This window comes from Leucoraja erinacea, chromosome 1 (genome assembly GCF_028641065.1).
Source record: "Leucoraja erinacea ecotype New England chromosome 1, Leri_hhj_1, whole genome shotgun sequence".
In the NCBI taxonomy this organism is placed as follows: Eukaryota; Metazoa; Chordata; class Chondrichthyes; order Rajiformes; family Rajidae; genus Leucoraja; species Leucoraja erinaceus.
Window position 1 is genome coordinate 3,157,460 of NC_073377.1, and position 20,710 is coordinate 3,178,169.

At 44.4% G+C, this 20,710-nt stretch overlaps 1 protein-coding gene across 1 annotated transcript in view; it reads left to right on the forward strand.

The window, feature by feature from the left end:
- suclg1 (succinate-CoA ligase GDP/ADP-forming subunit alph) overlaps positions 1–20,399 on the forward strand; it is a 67,423-nt gene extending 47,024 nt beyond the window's left edge. The window contains exons 8-9 of the mRNA XM_055644627.1: positions 4,786–4,974; positions 20,152–20,399. Of these exons, the coding sequence (XP_055500602.1) occupies positions 4,786–4,974; positions 20,152–20,178 (216 nt within the window). The 3' untranslated portion in view covers positions 20,179–20,399. The remainder of the gene's footprint in view (positions 1–4,785; positions 4,975–20,151) is intronic.
- Positions 20,400–20,710: the final 311 nt, after the last annotated feature.

Consider the following 20,710-nt stretch of genomic DNA (forward strand, 5'->3'; position numbering starts at 1 on the left):
TTTTTTCAGTCTTGACCTGCATCCTATGTTTGAGCTGTGATTTTTATTTTTTTAATTTTTTATTTATTTATTTATTTTTTTTTTTACCTTCCTTTTTCTCTGGAGCAATTTTATTTCATGCAAGCTTTCTGGGCATTTTAATTCTGGAGAGAGAAAGGGGAGTTAATATGGTTAATTATTTATTTCTCCCCCCCAAGATCTCGGGATCCTAAAGGCTGCTTTGATAACAGTGCTGTCTGTAGTAAAACCCTCCTTTTTCTTGAATAATTCTGTGTGTTGAAGTGCTGTGCATGAGATGGCGAGGATTTGATGCTGATTACACTGAAGATTGTTGCAGGCACTGCGGCCAGATGGTAGTGCTGAGTGTGACATTAATCTTGGTTGCTGCTGTTCCTCTCAATAGACTTGAATTTGAACATAGTCCACAGGAGCAAGATGCTGATTTCCTTTTTCAGTTTGACAGGCTCTTGAGTGACACCAAAAAGAGTGGTTTGAGGCATTGTCAACACAGCATGTTGGGGAGGTTGAGAATAGTTCAAAAGGAGGTGTAGGTTTGTCAGATGTTTGTCAGGGGAATTTAGCTCATGACGGGTTTAGTTTAGTTATAGTTTAGAGATACAGCGCGGAAATGCACCCTTCTGCCTTCCGAGACCACACTGACCAGTGATCCCCACACATTAACACTATTGTACACACAATAGGGACAATTTACACTTATACCAATCTAATTAATCTACAAACTTGTACGTCTTTGGAGTGTGGGAGGAAACCGGAGATCTCGGAGAAAACCTATGCAGGTCATGGGGAGAATGTACAAACTTCATACAGACATCACACGTAGTCAGGATTGAACCTGGGCCTCTAGCGCTGTAAGGCAGCAACTCTGCCGTTGCACCGTGCTGCCCATTTGGGGGCTATTGGCATCATCAATCTTCTTCAAATCTGGTGAGGTTACTGAAAGGCAAATGCCAGCATAAATTGTCCAAGTACGTTCTAGTTGGTTAGGTTAGATTATTGTCACTTGTACCGAGGTACAATGAAAAGCTTTTGTTCACATGCTATCCAGTCAAAGAAGAGACTGCGGGCAGCATGGTGGCGCAGCGGTAGAGTTGCTGCCTTAGCCCTTGCAGTACTAATCTTCTTGAATTTTTTGAAGATGTTACACGGGAAATTGATGAGGGTAACGCAGTGGATGTTGTGTATATGGACTTCAGTAAGGCCTTTGACAAGGTTCCTCATGGAAGGTTGGTTAAGAAGGTTCAATGGTTGGGTATTAATGGTGGAGTAACAAGATGGATTCAACAGTGGCTGAATGGGAGATGCCAGAGAGTAATGGTGGATGGTTGTTTGTCAGTTTGGAGGCCAGTGACGAGTGGGGTGCCACAGGGATCTGTGTTGGGTCCACTGTTGTTTGTCATGTACATCAATGATCTGGATGATGGTGTGGTAAATTGGATTAGTAAGTATGCAGATGATACTAAGATAGGTGGGGTTGCGGGTAATGAAGTAGAGTTTCAAAGTCTACAGAGAGATTTATGCCAGTTGGAAGAGTGGGCTGAAAGATGGCAGATGGAGTTTAATGCTGATAAGTGTGAGGTGCTACATCTTGGCAGGACAAATCAAAATAGGACGTACATGGTAAATGGTAGGGAATTGAAGAATGTAGGTGAACAGAGGGATCTGGGAATAACTGTGCACAGTTCCCTGAAAGTGGAATCTCATGTAGATAGGGTGGTAAAGAAAGCTTTTGGTGTGCTGGCCTTTATAAATCAGAGCATTGAGTATAGAAGTTGTGATGTAATGTTAAAATTGTACAAGGCATTGGTGAGGCCAATTCTGGAGTATGGTGTACAATTTTGGTCGCCTAATTATAGGAAGGATGTCAACAAAATAGAGAGAGTACAGAGGAGATTTACTAGAATGTTGCCTGGGTTTCAGCAACTAAGTTACAGAGAAAGGTTGAACAAGTTAGGGCTTTATTCTTTGGAGCGCAGAAGGTTAAGGGGGGACTTGATAGAGGTTTTTTTAAATGATGAGAGGGGGATAGATAGAGTTGACGTGGAAAAGCTTTTCCCACTGAGAGTAGGGAAGATTCAAACAAGGGGACATGACATGAGAATTAAGGGACTGAAGTTTAGGGGTAACATGAGGGGGAACTTCTTTACTCAGAGAGTGGTAGCTGTGTGGAATGAGCTTCCAGTGAAGGTGGTGGAGGCAGGTTCGTTTTTATCATTTAAAAATAAATTGGATAGTTATATGGATGGGAAGGGAATGGAGGGTTATGGTCTGAGCGCAGGTATATGGGAATAGGGGAGATTGTGTGTTCGGCACGGACTAGAAGGGTCGAGATGGCCTGTTTCCGTGCTGTAATTGTTATATGGTTATATGGTACCAGAGACCCGGGTTCGATCCTGACCACGAGCGCTGTCTGTACGGAGTTTGTATGTTCTCCCTGTGACCATGTGGGATTTCTCCGGGACCTTCGGTTTCCTCCCACACTCCAAAGGTGGACAGGTTTGTAGGTTAATTGACGGTGTATGTGTAAATTGTCCCTAGTGTGTGTAGGATAGTGTTAATGTGCGGGGATCGCTGGTCGGTGAGGACTCGGTGGGCATAGGGCCTGTTTCTGTGCTGTAACTGTAAACTAAACTAAACTATACATGATTATAATCAAGTTGTCCACAGTGTATAGATATTAGGATAAAGGGTATAACATTTAGTGTAAGATAGAACGTTGAAGTCCGATTAAAGCTTGGTCAAGCGTCTCCAATGAAGTAGATGGGAGGTGAGGGCTGCACTCTAGCTGATGAGTGGAATGCTTAGTTGCCTGATAACAGCTGGTAAGAAACTAGTCTCCCTACCGTCAATTCATCTACACTCAGTAAAACAGCCAACATAACCAAGGACCTATTTCACCCCAGTTACTCCCTCTTCTCCCCTCTGCTGTCAGACTTGTTCTATTAGATGCACCAGGATACATCACAGCTTGGTTTGGGAACTGCTCCATCCAAGACCATAAGAAATTGCAGCGAATTGTGGACGCAGCCCAGGCCATCGCACAAACCAACCCACCTTCCATTGACTCCACTAATACCTCACACTGCTTCAGCAAGGCCAGTAGCATAATCAAGGACGAGTCGCACCCTGCACTCCCCTCTTCCATCAGGCGAAAGGCGTAGAAGTGTGAAAACACACACCTCCAGATTTAGGGGGCACTTTCTTCCCAGCTGTTATCAGGCAACTGAACCATCCTACCACCAACGTGAGAGCAGCCCTGAACTACCATCTACTTCATTGGTGACCCTCAGAGAATCTTTGATTGGACTTTGCTGGCTTTACCTTGCACTTGGCGTTAGTCCCTTATCATATATCTATACACTGTAAATGGCTTGATTGTGATCATGTATTGTCTTTCCGCTGACTGGTTAGCACACAACAAAAGTGTTTCACTGTACCTCGGTACACGTGGCAATAAACTAAACCAAACTGAACAGAATCTTTTCTCAATGAAGTAGGTTCAGTTCGCAAAGTTATCAATTATTGTCCATCTGATTCCATACGACTAAGTGCTTTGCCAGGTTATTTTAGGGGGAAGTTATGGATCAGAGGTGAGTTAGAGATGGGGCATCTTGGTCGGCATGGGCAAGTTGGGCCGAAGGGACTGTTTCCATGCTGGTATGATAATGCCTCTATGATTGTGGGCCAGACTGGGTAATTAAGCATGGCAAATTCCCTTCCCAAATGATAATGAGCTGTAAACCTGGGTTTTTAATGATAGTATGTTAGGCCGGTAAGCAGACCAGCTGCGGGAGTGAGTGCACAGCCTCGACAGTGAAGTGGGCCGCTGGAGGCCCTGCAGCAGCCTGGACCGGGCACCGCTCCAAGAGACCGGGCATGTGGATTGGATGTGGCCTACAGCGGTGGAGCAGTGGTGAAAGACACCACAGCTACGCTTGACCAAGCCGACCCTGCAACGCCAGCAGGGCAACAGACCTTCATGGCCAGATCAAGATCCCTGCACTTCCCGGACACTCCCTGCTTGAACTGTTGCCGTCAGGCAGACGGTACAGATCTACAAGGACAAGGACAAATAGACTAAAAAACAGTTTTTACCCCACTGCTATAAAAGCTCTAAATGTAGCCGCCAAGGAACGCAGGGGCGATACAGACTAAGGGACTGTGGTAACTGTGGAATCGACAGAAGGATGGAGGGTTGGGTGTGTATGCGTGCTTTGTTCGTGATATTTATTTAGTTGTTTATCTTTATTAGTTTAAATTGTATGTATCGCTAGCTTTTAGAAATGTTTGAATGGTGCACTGACTGGCTGACATTTTAAATTTCGTTGTACATGGTTCATGTTACAATGACAATAAAGAAACTATTCTATTCTATTCACTTACAACCACTGGGACTTGAAAATACGATACGATAGAACATTTAAGGGGGTGGAGTTGTGCAGTTTGATAGCCACAGGGAAGAAGGATCTCCTGTGGCGTTCTGTGCTGTATCTTGGTGGAACCAGTCTGTTGCTGAAGGTGCTCCTCAGTGTGCCATGGAGGGGGTAATGGTGAAAAGTCGACAGCTCAGTATACTCTCAATGTACTACTGCTGTAAACTTGTACTGTATCTGAGACTATTATCTAAGATGTATCCGAGTGCTTGTGTAGAGTGATACTTGTACTGAATTATATACAAAAACAAATGTCATTGGCCATGTGAGAAATAAAGTCCCATACTATACCACAGTATTTTCAATAATTTAAATGCCCTTTTTTGTTTAATAGGGGCCCAACGCTAAGCCGGTCGTGTCGTTCATTGCTGGACTCACCGCTCCGCCAGGCCGGAGAATGGGTCACGCTGGTGCCATCATCGCTGGAGGCAAAGGTGGAGCCAAAGAGAAGATTGCTGCCCTGCAGCAGGCCGGTGTGGTGGTCAGCATGTCCCCCGCCCAGCTGGGCAGCACCATACTGAAGGTCAATATTAATTTACGCTCTGGAATTTACAAAGTGTAAGAATAAAGGGGGCGGCATGGTGGCGCAGCGGTAGAGTTGCTGCCTTGCAGCGCTGGAGACCCGGGTGCAATCCTGACTACGGGTGCTGTCTGTGCAGAGTTTGTATGTTCTCCCCATGACCGCGTGGGTTTTTGTCTGAGATCTTCCGGTTTCCTACCACACTCCAAAGACATACAGGTTTGTAGGTTAATTGGCTTGGTGTATGTGTAATTGTTCCTAGTGTGTGTTGGATAGTGTTAGTGTGTGGGGATCGCTGGTCGGTAGGGACTCAATGGGCCGAAGGGCCTGTTTCTGTACTGTATCTCTGAACTAAACTAAGCTGGAACTGGAAATGTTCTAATAGTTGTAAGATCTACCTTGGAATGAGCTGCGTGGACACTGGATCTGTAGACTGGACCCAGACCAAGACCCAAAACTTCATCTATTCCTTTTTGCTTGAGATTCTCTCTGACCTACTGAGTGACTCCAGCTTTTTGCATTTATCCTCGGTTGAAATAAAAGGCCTTCATTCAGCTTAAGCGGGTGTTCAGGAAAGATACCTCTCTATGGACAATGGTCTTTGTTCAAGCAGCTGACCTCGTTCAGTTTTTTTAGTTTAGTTTAAGAGATGCAGCACGGAAACAGGCCCTTCGACCAACCGAGTCCGTACCGCCCAACGATCCCCGTACACTAACACTATCACATGCATGCACGCGCGCACACACACACACACGCACCAATTAACTTACAAACCTGCACGTCTCTGGAGTGTGGAAGGAAAACAGAGCACCGGGAGAAAATCCATGCAAGTCACGAGGAGAACATATAAGCTCCAAACACACAGCAGCCGTGGTCAGGATTGAACCCGGGTCTCTCGTGCTGCAAGGCAGCAACTCCACTGCTGCGCCACCGTGCCACACCTAAATGCCGCAGCTACATGGAGTCTGGCGCTGGAGAAGTAAAAGGTCTATATTCGGCATTAGTGTGTGTACAAGAAAGACAGCTCTCGTTCGACAATGGCCTTTGTTCAAACAGTTAACCTCACCCTGGATTGAAGATTGATTTCTTTTTTGTTGCAATAACTGACTGCTAGTCCCACAACCACTGAAAGATAAACAAATATACTGAAAATGTCTAAATGCAATCCTTACCCCTCTCCCCATGGCCCTCTGGGCAGAAATCTCTCCCAGGAAGGTCAAATTGTGGGGAGTTCTGCTTACGTAGGGCTGAAAAGACTCTTCACCAAGGGCTTTCTCCCCACGCCCCTCCCCCACCTACCAAAACATCCCCCGACTACTACAAAAACATGTTGTGTCTTCACAGTTATACCTAACTGGTCATGTACAAGAATATAGGGTCATCAATCTCAGTGTAGAAACGGGGAACTGCAGATGCTGGTTTGCGAAAAAAAGACACAACGTGCTGGAGTAACTCAGCAGATCAGGCAGCATCCCTGGAGAAAATGGAAAGTTGACTTTTCGGATATGAAGAAGGGTCCTGACCTGAAACATCTCCTCTCCATGTTCTCCAGGGATGCTGCCTGATCCGCTGAGTTACTCCAACACTTTGTCTTTATTTTAATTCCAATCTAACATTGATAGTGGTGACCTGTTGCTCCAGATGTTTGATCACAAACCTCTTCTGGGAGACTTCCTCAATATGTTTCAACTGCTCCACAATTTCACACACCTGAAGGTCGAGTCGCAAACTGGCCGTGCTCTCTTCTCCCCTCTCCCCTCTCCCATTGGGCAAAATGTATAGTAGTGTGGAAATAGCACACCTCCAGATTCAGGGACAATTTTTACTAACAGCTGTTGTCAGGCAAGTGAACCATCCTACCAACAACGAGGAAGCAGTACTGAGCAACTTTCTACCTTATTGGAAACCCTCGAACTATCTTTGATTGGGCTTGACTGGTAATTAGGACTAGTTATCTGGCTAGTACTAGTAGATCCTAACCAGGATCCATGGTGCCGGGAGGCAGCAGTTCTACCAGCTGCGCCATTGTGCTGTACTAATTCGCACCAAATTTTATTGCTCGTGTAATCTAGGATCTTCCGTACTGGTGCTGAACTCATCATCACCATCATCATCATTATCATCATCATTGTTGAAATATTAGCGACGCAATGGCGCTAGTTTCCAACGGGAACGGTGAGGGACGCACCACAGCGGACTTCCGGCTCTGGAAGTATAATAGGATATTTGGTGTGCGTGCTTTATCATCGTTCCTTACAATGCGATGTACAACAGTGATCGCAACTTCTACTGAAGTGTGGACGGCCGTTGGTTCGCTAGGAGCTCATCCGCCCTTTGACAGGTCTTGTTTTTGGTCCTGCTGGGGGTCCACAGCCCCCTCCTCACCTGGCAAACCAGGTGGGGGAGACGGTTTAGTCGCCGACTATCCGACCATGGAGCACGGGATTACATGGTACCCGTGGTGGAGGGAACTCCCTCTGACCTGGCCTGAACTGAAAGGAAATGTTACTTTCCTCTTCCCTCTTTCATTTAAAGTCATCGAGTCAAACAGCGTGAAAAGAGGCCCTTCGGCCAAACTTGTCATGCTGACCACCATGTCCCAGCTACATTAGTCCCACCTGCCTGCCTTTGGCCCATATCCTTCTAAACCTGTCCTATCCATGCACCTGGCTCAATGCTCCTTAAATGTTTACAGCAGATTAAAGGTCCTCTAAAAACATTATAATTTCTATTCCTTCAGTTCCGCAGCAACTTATTTTAATAAAAAATAACATGGTGGACTGCAATTGAAAGTGCTGAAAATAGCTCCATCGCTTCTGGTACAATCTGTTTTCAGGTTTCAATATTTCAAGTATAATGTCATTCTTAGAGTTCAATTTAAAATGCAACACAATGACTCCAGGACTCGCCGTGCGCTGATTCGTCTGAGCATGGCGCCTGGCTGACTTGCTCGTCTCGCTGCTCTGTTTTCTTTCTCCAGCTGCTATCCATCTTGCCTGGCGGCAGCACGCCTCTTGGCTCAGCGTGGCCTCCTTTTCTGTTGTGTCACTCTCGCCGGCATGTCTCTTCTTCTGCCTGGCAGCTCGGCTCATGGCACCGCTCCGGATGTTGCTCCGCAAGGCAGGATGCTGCTTTCCTCTTCTCCGCAGTGGTCTTCTACAAAGCTGCCTGATGCACTGTCATCCGTGCCGCTGGGCAGCTTGACATGCAACCCCGCTGGCTCTCCCTGCTGTATTGAACTGAGGCGCATGTAGACGGGTGCCTGGGATGACTTAAATGAAGACTTGCTGCTGCTTTAACAAGAAACACTGGAGCTGCTGGAAGTTGCAAATGTTAGCATTTTTATTTGCTCTCTCGCTGCTTCAGCTTCCATCATCTTGTGGACGGCTAAAACGATTGACTGACTCTTTCCTAAGCTTTATCAAGCATTTTTTTTTAAATTTGTGCATCTTTTGGATTTTAAAGATCTTGTCAATTGAAACTAAAATGCAACTCCACTTCATTGCAAGATGGTGCCGAGGCCTGACGACTCTTTGCAAGCTATCATTCATTACAGTCACTCCACTCTTTAACATTTTTATTTCAACAGCAGCATTTCTTACTCTAACTATTCTCTTAATGTATTCCTTTTGTCCTGCATCTGCACACGTATAGTCTTTTCACTGACTGGATGGCGTTCACCAAAAAAGATTCTCACTGTATCTCGGAACACTGGACAGTAAACTAAACTATCAAAATACATTTACATTCTCAAATATCTTTAAAGTAATTGGGAAAGGTTGATTTAAAAATAAACCCATCAATCTAAAGTGTTGCCCAAGTCACTCACTTGGCTCAGTCTGTGAGATCATGTTTAACACTGAGAAAAGGGGTGTATAAACTCAAGAGAGATATAGATAGGGTGAATGCACAGTTTTCCAAAAGTAGGGGAATCAAGAACCAGACAACATAGGTTTAAGGTGAGATGGGGAAAGATTTAATAAGAAACCCGGAAATATTATTATTTTCACAGGGTCGTGGGTATTGGAACGAAATAAGCTGTCAGAGAAGCTAGTCGAGGCAAGTACGATAACAAGACTTTACTTTAGACTTTAGAGATCCAGTGCGGCCACAAGCCCTTCGGCCCACCGACTCATTGCCAACCAGCGATCACCCCGTACAATGATACTACCCTACACACTAGGGATAATTTACAATTTTACCGAAGCCGATTAACTTACAAACCTGTGTGTTTTTAGAATGTGGGGGGGAAACCGGAACACCCGGAGAAAATCCACGCGATCTGTCTAATGGGTAGCAAAAGTTAAATGCACTAACTAGAATGCACACAACATCCACCTTGGTTGTTGGTCACAATTGCAACTGAAGTGATTACAGACTGGAAACTAAAGCGAGAGCTTTGTGATAGAGTGTTATAAACTGAAAATACTCATCCATTCATAATTCTAGATTTTGACATCCTTGTGACCTCAAGTGAGTGACTTGACTCTTTTCGCTGACTGGATAGCATTCACCAAAAAATACTATCAATCCAAAGTGTTGCTCACGCCTCTTGGCTCAGCGTGGCCTCCTTTTCTGTTGTGTCACTCTCGCCGGCATGTCTCTTCTTGCCAGCGAGACACTGTTTACCCAAAGATTTTCTTTGGATTGATTTATGAAGAGCCGGCACCAACTTGATGGGCCAAATTCCCATCTCTCGGCTGGAACAAGTTTGCTATTCTCTTAGGAAAGTAGCAGGATCCCGGATTTGATAGCGGATGCTTGAAGCTAACTGATGTAGCCTGCCTACATCTTCAATGTAGTGTGAAATCTATTCCAAAAAATTTGATCTGTTGCATTGCATTTTCAGACTGGCTTCCCTCAATGAAATTAGTTACCAATCGGTGTTATCTGGAGATACAGGTGACCACCCTATCGATACGGCACGGAAATAGGCTCTTTGGCCCAGTAACTCCACGCTGACCAGCGGTCACCCCGTATACCAGCGCTATCCTACACACTGGTTATAATTTGCAATTTTACTGAAACCAATTAACTTGCAAACCTGAACGTCTTTGGAGTGTGTGAGGAAACCGGAGCACATGGGGAAAACCCATGCGGTCACGGGGAGAACGTACAAACTCCACACAGACAGCACCCATGGCCAGGATCGAACCCGGGTCTCTGGCGTTGTAAGGCAGCAACTCTACCGCTGCGCCTCTGTGTTGCCCTAATCTTTAAAATAGGTAAATATGTGGGGTCTGTGAATGCGAGCAGGAAATTGTTACATTGGTGAAACGCATTTCGTTTTTTTTTTAATGGGGAGAAAACCTACTCTTGCCACGTCTGGGTGAATGCCGGGTAGCAGGCAGCACGGTGGTGGCAGCAGGCAGTGGTAGGATTGCTGCCTTAAAGTGCCAGTGACCCGGGTTTATTTGGCACAGTCCTGCCAGTCTCTAAGCAGCGTGATAACCAGGCATGGCAACAAATTCTGTCCTTCATAAGTTCTAGGATCAGAATTAGGCCATTTGGTCGCATCAAGTCTACTCCGCCTTTCAACCGTGGCTGATCTATCTTTCCCTCTCATCCCCATCCTTCTCCCCATAACCCCTGACACCTGTACCAATCAAGAATCCGTCATTCTCCACCTTAAAAATATCCATTGATGGCCTCCACAACATAGAAATATAGATAATAGGTGCAGGAGTAGGCCATTCGTCCCTTCGAGCCTGCACCGCCATTCAATATGAACATGACTGATCATCCAACTCAGTATCCCATACCTGCCTTCTCTCCATAACCCCTGATCCCTTTAGCCACAAGGGCCACATCTATCTCCCTCTTAAATATAGCTAATGAACTGGCCTCAACTACCTTCTGTGGCAGAGAGTTCCAGAGATTCACCACTCTCTGTGTAAAAAATGATTTTCTCATCTCGGTCCTAAAGGATTTCCCCTTTATCTTTAAACTGTGAGTCCTTGTTCTGGACTTCCCCAACATCGGGAACAATCTTCCTGCATCTAGCCTGTCCAACCCCTTAAGAATTTTGTAAGTTTCTATAAGATCCCCCCTCAATCTTCTAAATTCTAGCGAGTACAAGCCGAGTATATCCAGTCTTTCTCCATACGAAAGTCCTGACAACCATCCGTGGCAATGAATTCCACAGATTCACCACCCTCTGACTAAAGAAATTCCTCATCATCTATAATCTGAAGGAAGGTCCTTTTATTCTGAGGCTCTGGCCTCTGATCCTAGACCCTCCCATCATTGAAAACGTCCTCTCCACATTCACCCTATCCACTTTTTCGCAATCCTGCACCAGCAATCCCAGGTTCCCTTTGCACCTCTGAATTCTCTGCCCATTTAGTAAATAGCCGACGCCTTTACTTTATGCAGGCATTTCACTATTCCCGATTGCAAGGTTGGAGTGAAAAATCTGAGCAGTGGAAAAGAATACTAACGTACAACAGAATAACCTAATGAAGGAGAGTTCAGAACAAGCACAGAAGAAATTCCTCCTCATCTCCTCGCCAGCCAAGCCCCCCCCCCCCCCCCCCCCCCCCCCCCCCCCCCGCCTGGAAGAAAATTAGCAGAATAGAGTGCGATAAAGATGAGTCAGAAATAAATTACTCCCATGCCAGTCTGGCAATGCGGAAGCTAATTCATCTTGTAACCCAGAGGGTAACTGTGGAGTGGTTTTAACATCATCTTCAGAGCGTTCAACCTGGCTAAGTTCAATGAAAGCCAAGTGGGATTCAGATTGCTGTGGTGCTCTTGGTGGAGGTGCTTCAGGATTATTGAGGGCAGCTGCTATGTCTTTCAGCTCGTCTTGTAGAAATTGAGTGTTAATTTATAAACCGATCAACAGCCCACCAGTGCCCAGTTGATTAAAAGGTATCTGCAAGCTCCATATGGCCAGAATTATATACCACCAGCCTTTATGGTCCTCTGCAGTACAATAGCTCTTCATGTCACTCTTTCATCCTTTTGGAGATCATTTTCCTTTATTGTTTTTAGATAAGCACATGGAAGTGCTAGGAATAAAGGGATATGGACCATGTACAGACAGATGAGATCAGTTTAACTTGGCATCATGTTCGGCACAAATATGTTGGGCCAAAGGGCCCGTTCCTGTGCAGTACTGTTCTATGTTCAATGTTTCTCTCTTTAATTTTTTCCCACTGCTTCCCGCCTGCTTCTTGAATACTCTTGCAGGTGGATTTTGAGGTAAACATGGGCTGGCTGGTTTTTTAATTGGCTACGTATATGTAAAAATTGTCCCTATTGGATGTTAATGTGCTGGGGTCGCTGGTCGGTGCAAACCCAGTAGGCTGAAGGGCCTGTTAATATGCTGTATCTCTAAACTAAACTACCATGGAGAAACTAATTGCTACAGCCCCTAAAATATCAGACAGAATTGCTTTTTTGAAGTGTTCAAGAAGGAACTGCAGATGCTGGAAGATCGAAGGTACTAAAAATGCTGGAGAAACTCAGCGGGTGCAGCAGCATCTATGGAGCGAAGGAAATAGGTGACGTTTCGGGCCAAAACCCTTCTTCAGACTTTTTTGAAGCTGAGTTTTAACTCGTTTGCTTAAAATTTGGACCCAACAACAGTTCTACTGTACTAGGATGTAGAGTCTCCACCCAAAACGTCACTTATTCCCTTTCTGCAGAGATGCTGCCTGACCCGCTGAGTTACTCCAGCATCTTGTGTTGATTCAACAGTTCTACAAAAGTGCCAATGCTTGTACATGCCACTTGGTGGCAGCAGTACACCGTCTATTAAAGTGGCTGCTCTGTGAATGCATTGAAGACCAACTTCTGATTTTGAAGACACGGGGTTATACTAAGCGTGGATGGACCCTGATGAAATAACTATGCCATATCAGCTTAATTGCAGGTTGTTTGTGTTCTCAGCTTTGCTAGGAGGTTAGAGACTTGTTCTGTATCCCTGACTTTTACCAGATAGAATTGGAGATGAGCAGTCATGTCACCATTTGGTGATAGAAGGACTCTTGTAATCTGGCTTTTTATTTTTAAAAAGTACCCTTTATTTGATGCCTTTTAATAGGCACAAAGTGCAGAGCAGCAAGTGCAGTGTTCTGGATATGTTTCCACTGTTGTATTACAGGGAAATGCAGTTGTCTTATGCACTGTAAGCTCCTGTGCCAGAAACCAAATATATGACCATAATCTGTCTCAGTGATGTTATTGGAAGGATAAGTATTGACCAGGAGTAGAGGGAACACCTTTCCTCTTCACATTGAATACTGCCGATGGACATTTATGTCCGTCTGACTCGAAAATGTCACCCATTCCTTCTCTCCAGATATGCTGCCTGTCCCGCTGAGCTACTACAGCATTTTGTGTCTACCTTCATATATATATCCCCTCGAGAGTCCAGACAATGGCTTAGATTTTAATATTTCACCCTGACACCACTTAAAGCACTGTTTCTCACAGTACCTCACTACATATTCTTCTCTAGCCTGGTTAGACTTGTACTTTTCTAAATTTGAGGCTGTTATTAGCTAAGATGTATTTAATTTCTAATTTCACCTTCTATCTGTCAGTCAAGCCAGAATTTGGAGAACAATCAGTCCATTTGATTAGTAAGCATGTTATTGATTAGTGCGGGTGTCAGGGGTTAAGGGGAGAAGGCAGGAGAATGGGGTTGAAAGGGAAAGACTCTGCTCTGCCTTGGTTGAATGGCAGAGTAGACTTGATGGGCCTAATTCTGTCCTACCACTAATGAGCATTGCTTATCACAACGCATTAGTAGCTTCTGGATGAGAAGTGTTTGTTTTAGTTTTAGTGTTAGCGATACAACATGGAAACAGGCCCTTCGGCCTACCGTTTCTGCGCCGACCACCAATCCCCGCACACTAACACTATCCTGCACACACTAGGGACAATTTACAATTATACCAAGCCAATTATCCCACAAAGCTGTACGCCTTTGCAGTGTGGGAGGAACCTGGAGCTTCTCAGAGAAAACCCACGCAGGTCACGGGGAGAATGTAGAAACTCACCTGTGGTCAGGATCGAACAAGGGTCTCTGGCACTGTAAGGCAGCAACTCTACTGCTGCGCCAATCGTGCCGGTCACTTTTTAAAAATTCTGTATTTCTGTTCAGGAGAGCAGCTGCATTGATCTTTTAATAGACAATTTCTGGCAGGATATTCACTAAATGCACAAATAATGTAAAAACGAAAGCGAGTGAAGGGAGCAGAGGAGAGTAGGAGGACCAAGGGCAGAGAGTTTTGCGTTACTGATAAATCTCGGCACAGTCAGGGATGAAAGGAGGAGAGAAGACAAGATAGATAAATCAAGCTTGCTATTGTTTACAGGGAATACACAACATGCAGTAAAATTCTTTTAGCATCCAGTAAAGTAAATTAAATAAAAGATTTCTGCACTGACAACAGCTTTCCCACAGTTTTTTCTGTCATCCCCAAGGGACTGAGTCAAACGGGAATTTGCTGTAGCAGCAGGATCATAGAAACATAGAAAATATATTCAGGAGTAGGCCATTCGGCCCCTTGAACCTACTGCCATTCAATATGATCATGGCTGATCATCCAAAATCAGCACCCTGTATCCTGCCTTCTCCCCATATCCCTTGATTCCGTTAGCCCTCAGACCTAAATCTAACTCTCTCTTGAAAACATCCAGTGAATTAGCCTCCACTGCCTTCTGTGGCAGAGAATTCCACAGATCCAAGGGCAAAGCAAAAAATTTCAGTGGATGGACTAGAATTTATTGAAAAACTGTAGGTAGGCAACAACACCTTAAATTTGTGAATATATAGGCATGTGTTTCAATCCTGCAAGAGAAACCAATTTAGATGGAGCAACGTTTTTATTGAAAGTGGGATTAATATGTTTAATTTAAAAAAAACTCCTGGTTAAATTTATAGCAGGAATCTTTTCCTTTCTCAGAAGCTATTTGCTTTGAGGGTGATTTATGATCAACAGCTGCAAGCTGAGTGCTTAAGAGCTAAGGATTGTAGTTTCACAGCTGTTATTGGAGTCTTTGCTTGCCTTTCCCTTGACTTGTTTGCCCTGATGTGGAGTTGCAATACGTCACCTGACTTTGGAACAACATACCTTTCCCAGTCTATCCATATGTCTGCCCGTATAAAGAAGTGTTATTAAATGGTAATTGGGAGCGAGGACGGTGACCATAAAACATAAAAAACACAGAATAGTACTGCCCATCTTGTCTGTGCCGCTAAATTAAACCAATCGCATTTGCCTGCATGTGCTCTGCATCCTTGTTTTGCATCTGGCTGAATGCCTCTCAAACGTTGTTATTGTATCTCTTTTTACCACCACCCCTTTTAAGTGCATTCCAGGTACCTCCCACCTACCAGGGGAAAAAAAAATTGCCCTCCAAATCTTGGTTAAACTTCCTCTCGCTTAACAAACCCATGCCCTCTAGAATTTGACATTTTCATCCTAGGAAAAAGATTATTTATCCAATCTATGGCTACCATTTTACAGACTTCTAGTTTGAGTTTAGTTTATTGTCACGTGTACCGAGGTACAGTGAAAACTTTTGTTCTGAGCTAATTAGTCTGCGGGAAAAAAAAAGCATGATTACAATCGAGCCATCTACAATGTGTACACGATAAAGGAAATAACGTGAATAACCTTTAGTGCAAGATAAAGCCAGTAAAATCTGATCAACGATAGAGATGGTCCGAGGGTCCCCAATGAGGTAGATAATAGTTCACAACGGCCCTCTAATTGTTGGTCGGATGGTTCAGGTCCTACCTCTGCCTCTGATGCTGCCGAGAAAAAAATTGCACTTTGTGTAACCTCTACTTTTAACTAATACTCTGGGCAGTATCTGGGCAGTATCTTAGCAAACCTCTCACCCTCTGCACCCTCTCCAATTGTTCCTGTAATGGGGTGACTAGAACTGCACACAATACTGCAAATATCGTCTAACCATATTTTTATATAGCTCCAACATGAATTCCGATTTTTCAATATTCATACCGTTGGGTTGTAAGCTGACCAAGCGAAATATGAGGTTCAGTTTGCATTGGGCCTCACTCAGACAGTGCTGGATTCTATCTTGCACTCAACATTATTCCCTTCATCCTGTATGCACACAGGATGATTGTAAACATATATAGTCTTTCCGCTCACTGGATAGCACGCAACAAAAAGCTTTTCACCGTACCTTTGTACACATGACCATAATAAACAAAACTAAAGGGATTTTTTTAATTGATGATCCTCTTTTCCGTCTTGTCCCACCTCCCCAAATATAACTGAGCATTAAATTAATTATCTGCTGAATATGCACGACTTATTACTAGTTTGTTCACAAGATATTGTGTCAGTGACTTGATTGGGTGGCACTAGCAGTAGTGTTGCTGCCTCACAGTGCCAGAGACCCGGGTTCGATCCTGACTACGGGTACTTCTCTGCACGGAGATTGTACATTTTTCCTGTGACCTTGATTAATCAGTGAAACTGGCAAGTCATTATGTTTATGTTCTTGTTCTTTACATAAATTTCAATGGTTTTATTTAGTGTGATTCAAAGGAGAAAAAAATTGTCATATTTTAGATATATTGATTGTAATGCCTGTAAATGTCAGAGGGGTTTGATGATTCCATCCACACGAGCGGACCTGACATGTTGGCCGGCATGGGCAAGTTGGGCCGAAGGGCCTGCTTCCACGCTGTTTACCCGTGACCTCCAATTTCCTCCCACATTCCAAAAATGTACAGGTTTGTAGGTTAATAGACGTTGGTAAAATTGTTTCTAATGTGTAGGATAGTGCAAGTGTGCAGGGATCGCTGGTCGCCACGGACTCAGTGGGCTGAAGGGCCTGTGCCAACGCTGCTTCTTAGTTTTTAGTTTTAGATTTAGTTTTAGTTTTAGAGAGATAAAGTCTAAAGATCGCTGTTTATTGCTCATTACTGTTGCCTCGCATACGTTTATATAATTATGAGAGGCATAGACAGGGTAAACAGTAAACAGGTTGGTAAAGCCAAAGACTGGCTTATAGGTGAAAGGGGCAAAGTTTAAAGGAGATGAGAGGAATGGATAGGGTAGATGCACAGTCTCTTACCCAGAATAGGTGAATTGAGGACCAGAGGACATAGGTTTAAAGTGAAGGGGAAAATATTTAACAGGGATCTGAGGGGTAACTTTTTCTAGTTGTAGTTGAGGCTGGGACTATCCCAACATTTAAGAAGTAGTTAGACAAGTACATGGGTAGGGAAGGTTTGGAGCGATATGGACCAGTGGGCCTAGTGGAGCTGGGATATGTTGGCCGGTGTGGGCAAGTTGGGCCGAAGGGCCTGTTTTCACATCATCACTCTATGACTCCAACGATTGGGTGCGTTGATTAATCAGTGAAACTGGCAAGTCATTATGTTTATGTTCTTGTTCTTTACATAAATTTCAATGGTTTTATTTAGTGTGATTCAAAGGAGAAAAAAATTGTCATATTTTAGATATATTGATTGTAATGCCTGTAAATGTCAGAGGGGTTTGATGATTCCATCCACACGAGCGGACCTGACATGTTGGCCGGCATGGGCAAGTTGGGCCGAAGGGCCTGCTTCCACGCTGTATCACTCTATGACTCTATGCGGGCCAAGCTTTTGTATTGAGAGTGGTGGGTTCCTGTAAAGTGCTTTTACGAGCCTTTTAGTTAGGCACATGTACAGGCAGGAGATTAGTTTAACTTGGCATCATGTTCGGCACACTCAATGTGGGGTGAAGGGCCTATTCCTATGCTGCACTGTTGGTTGTTATTCTATTACTGATTGCCCAACTGTTTGCTCACCCATTATAGACAGCAATTAAGAGCCAACAATATTGCTCTGATAAGTACCTTTGGCCAGACAAGGTAAGGGTGGCAGATTTTCTTCCCTGAAGCACACAGTGAACCAGATTATTTTTATACTAATCCATTAGTTTCACAGTCAACATTAACTGATGCTGGCCTTTTCCTCCAGATTTATTAGGCTACTTGAATTTAATTTTCTCACACTCAGCTGGAGAGGTAAGACGTTTGAATGTGTTGTTGCATTAAGGATTCTGGATACCAGTCCATCCAGTTTTGTTACTGTGCTACCAGACGCTATTTTGCTGAACGTCAGCTAACGTCTGCCAGTATGACACTGGCACAGCTGGTTGAGCAGCTGCCTTCACAGCGCCAGGGACCCAGGTTCGATCCTGACCTCGGGTGTTGTCTGTGCGGAGTTTCAACGTCCTCCCTGTGACCACGTGAGTTTCCTCTGGGTTTCCTCCCACGTCCCAAAGACATTGCGGGATCTTAGGTTAATTGGCCTCTGTAAATTGCCCCGACTCTCTGGGACCATAAGACCTAGAAGCAGAATTAGGCCATTCAGCCCATCGAGTCCACTCTGCCCTTCAGTCATGACTGATCTATTTTTCGCTCTCAGCCCCCATTCTCCTACCTTCTCCCCATAACCTTTGAGCCCTTCCTAATCTCTAACCTGTCAATTAAAAATACCTTGTGGTGGCTTCGCAGCTGCCTGTGGCAATGAATTCTACAGGTCCACCGCCCCTGGTTAAAGAAATTCCTTTTGTGTAGGGGAGTAGAGAAGTGTAATGAGTAGGTGAGAGAGTCAATGGAGCTTTTTTTGTCACACGTGCAGCTGTGCAGTGAAATTATTTTTTCATATATTACACATGCAGGCACCACCATTATTCCCGCCATTATTACTACCATTATTGCCACCATTATACAAAGTCCAAAAAGTACCCGCATGCTCGATGTACTGGAGCAGTTCCCACCAACCGACGTCCTTCTCCTCTTCTCGCCAGGCCATCTTTTGTGTCCCGGGGGCACCTCCTGCAACCCACCTTGGAGGCATTACCCTGGTTCACCCTCCTACTGGCCATTGCTCCTTACGTCCGACGCCTCCAGCTCCCTCCCGGTTAGGCCGCCGCCGAGCCTCCGGGTGGGTTACCGACCCCGCCAACTGACGAACCTTCATGCAGCTAGTGTGGACGGGTGATTGATGGTCGGCATGGACTCGGTGGGCTGAAGTGCTAAAATCTGAAAACTTCCAAACATCTGGTGCCTCTAATCTAAACGTCCAAACGAACAAAGCCTTCTGTGCGCTGAGCAAGGATCGCCAGACGTGAAAATTGCAGCTGGTGATACAAAGTTTGGTTAACCAGCTAGCTCGTGAGGAGCACCTTAATGAAGCAGAGAAATACTTGGGAGGGAATTGCAGAGTATCACTTTAGTGATTCCATTTGTGGAAATATATGTTAGCAGTGAAGGCCTACTCAGCTGAAAGCGCAGATTCTATAGAAAAGAGGCACGGTGGCGCAGCGGTTGAGTTGCTGCCTTACAGCGCCAGAGAGCCGGGTTCGATCCTGACTACGGGTGCTTGTGTGTACGTTCTCCACCGTGACCTGCGTGGGTTTTCCCACACCCCCAAAACGTACAGGTTTGTAGGGTAATTGGCATGGAAAAGATTGTGCATTGTCGCTAGTGCGTAGGATAGTGCTAGGGTCAGCACAGACTAAATGGGTCGAAGGACCTGTTTCGACACTGTATCTCTAAATTTTGTTTAAAAAGCACAGAGGCTCAAGGGGTCTGGTGTTGGACCTATGGACTGTGATGTGGATGATAAGTGTACTTCTGCACAGAGTTCCACATTTTGAGCAGCAGATTGGAATTATTTTATTATATTTAAAATAAGCAAAAAATAATTTTGTGGGAATAGGGGCGTTGGGATGGGGATTATATAATCTTTTAATTCTAAATACAAAAGGATAAGATGTGGCAGGTTCAAAATAATGAGTTTAGTTATTAGTTTAGAATCCGTGCTGACTAGCCATCACCCCGTACACTAGCAATATCCTACACACTAGGGACAAATTATAATTACACCAAACCAATTAACCTTCAAACCTGCACGTCTTTGGAGTGTTGGTGGAAACTGAGGATCTTGGCGAAAACCCACGCAGGTCACGGGGGGAAGGTACAAACTCTGTACAAACAACACCCGTAGCCAGGATCGAACACAGGTCTCTGGCACCACCGCTGCGCCACCGTGACGCCTACGAAAGAAAGATACATTTATTGATCTGGGACTGAAATGCTTCCTTTAACAAGCAAACAAGATGCAATTTGAAATCCGTTTTGATAAATTAGATTAAACCTTTCTTTATATTTCTTGTATTCCAGGAATTTGAAAAGAAGAAGTTGGTGTAAATGGTCTCCCGAAAAGTTTTTTTTTAAAGAAAAGAAGACGACCAGAGGCTTCCTAAACGGTTCCATACCCTGATCAACCTGTCTTACCGTTCAATGGGCTGGATGCAATGATTGATCCTTATTGAAACAGAGCCATATACAGAGGTTTTGTCTATTTTATCCGAATGTGTACGTACACTCGATGAAATACTCCCATAAAATAAATAATTTTCAAAACTAAACCTGCTTTCGGATTTGATTGAATAATGTTTCAGTGCAAATGTTTGGACCAGTTGATTATCGCTGCCACTAACTTGCTCACTGTCTGTTTGCACAGTAATCTATATCTCACTATATCCTTTCCCAAGAATTGTCCACATTTTTTATATCAGTAGCTGGTAACCTCAACATCTAAGAAAAATAATGATTTGTTCCACTTTTGCAACTCTTTTGCAATGACGAGATGTAAACCTAGCCTATTTCTTACTTTAATCTTTGCCTCATCCGCTACTTCTGTTGTCTTTCCCCATCCAATCTAATGGTGAATCTGGGG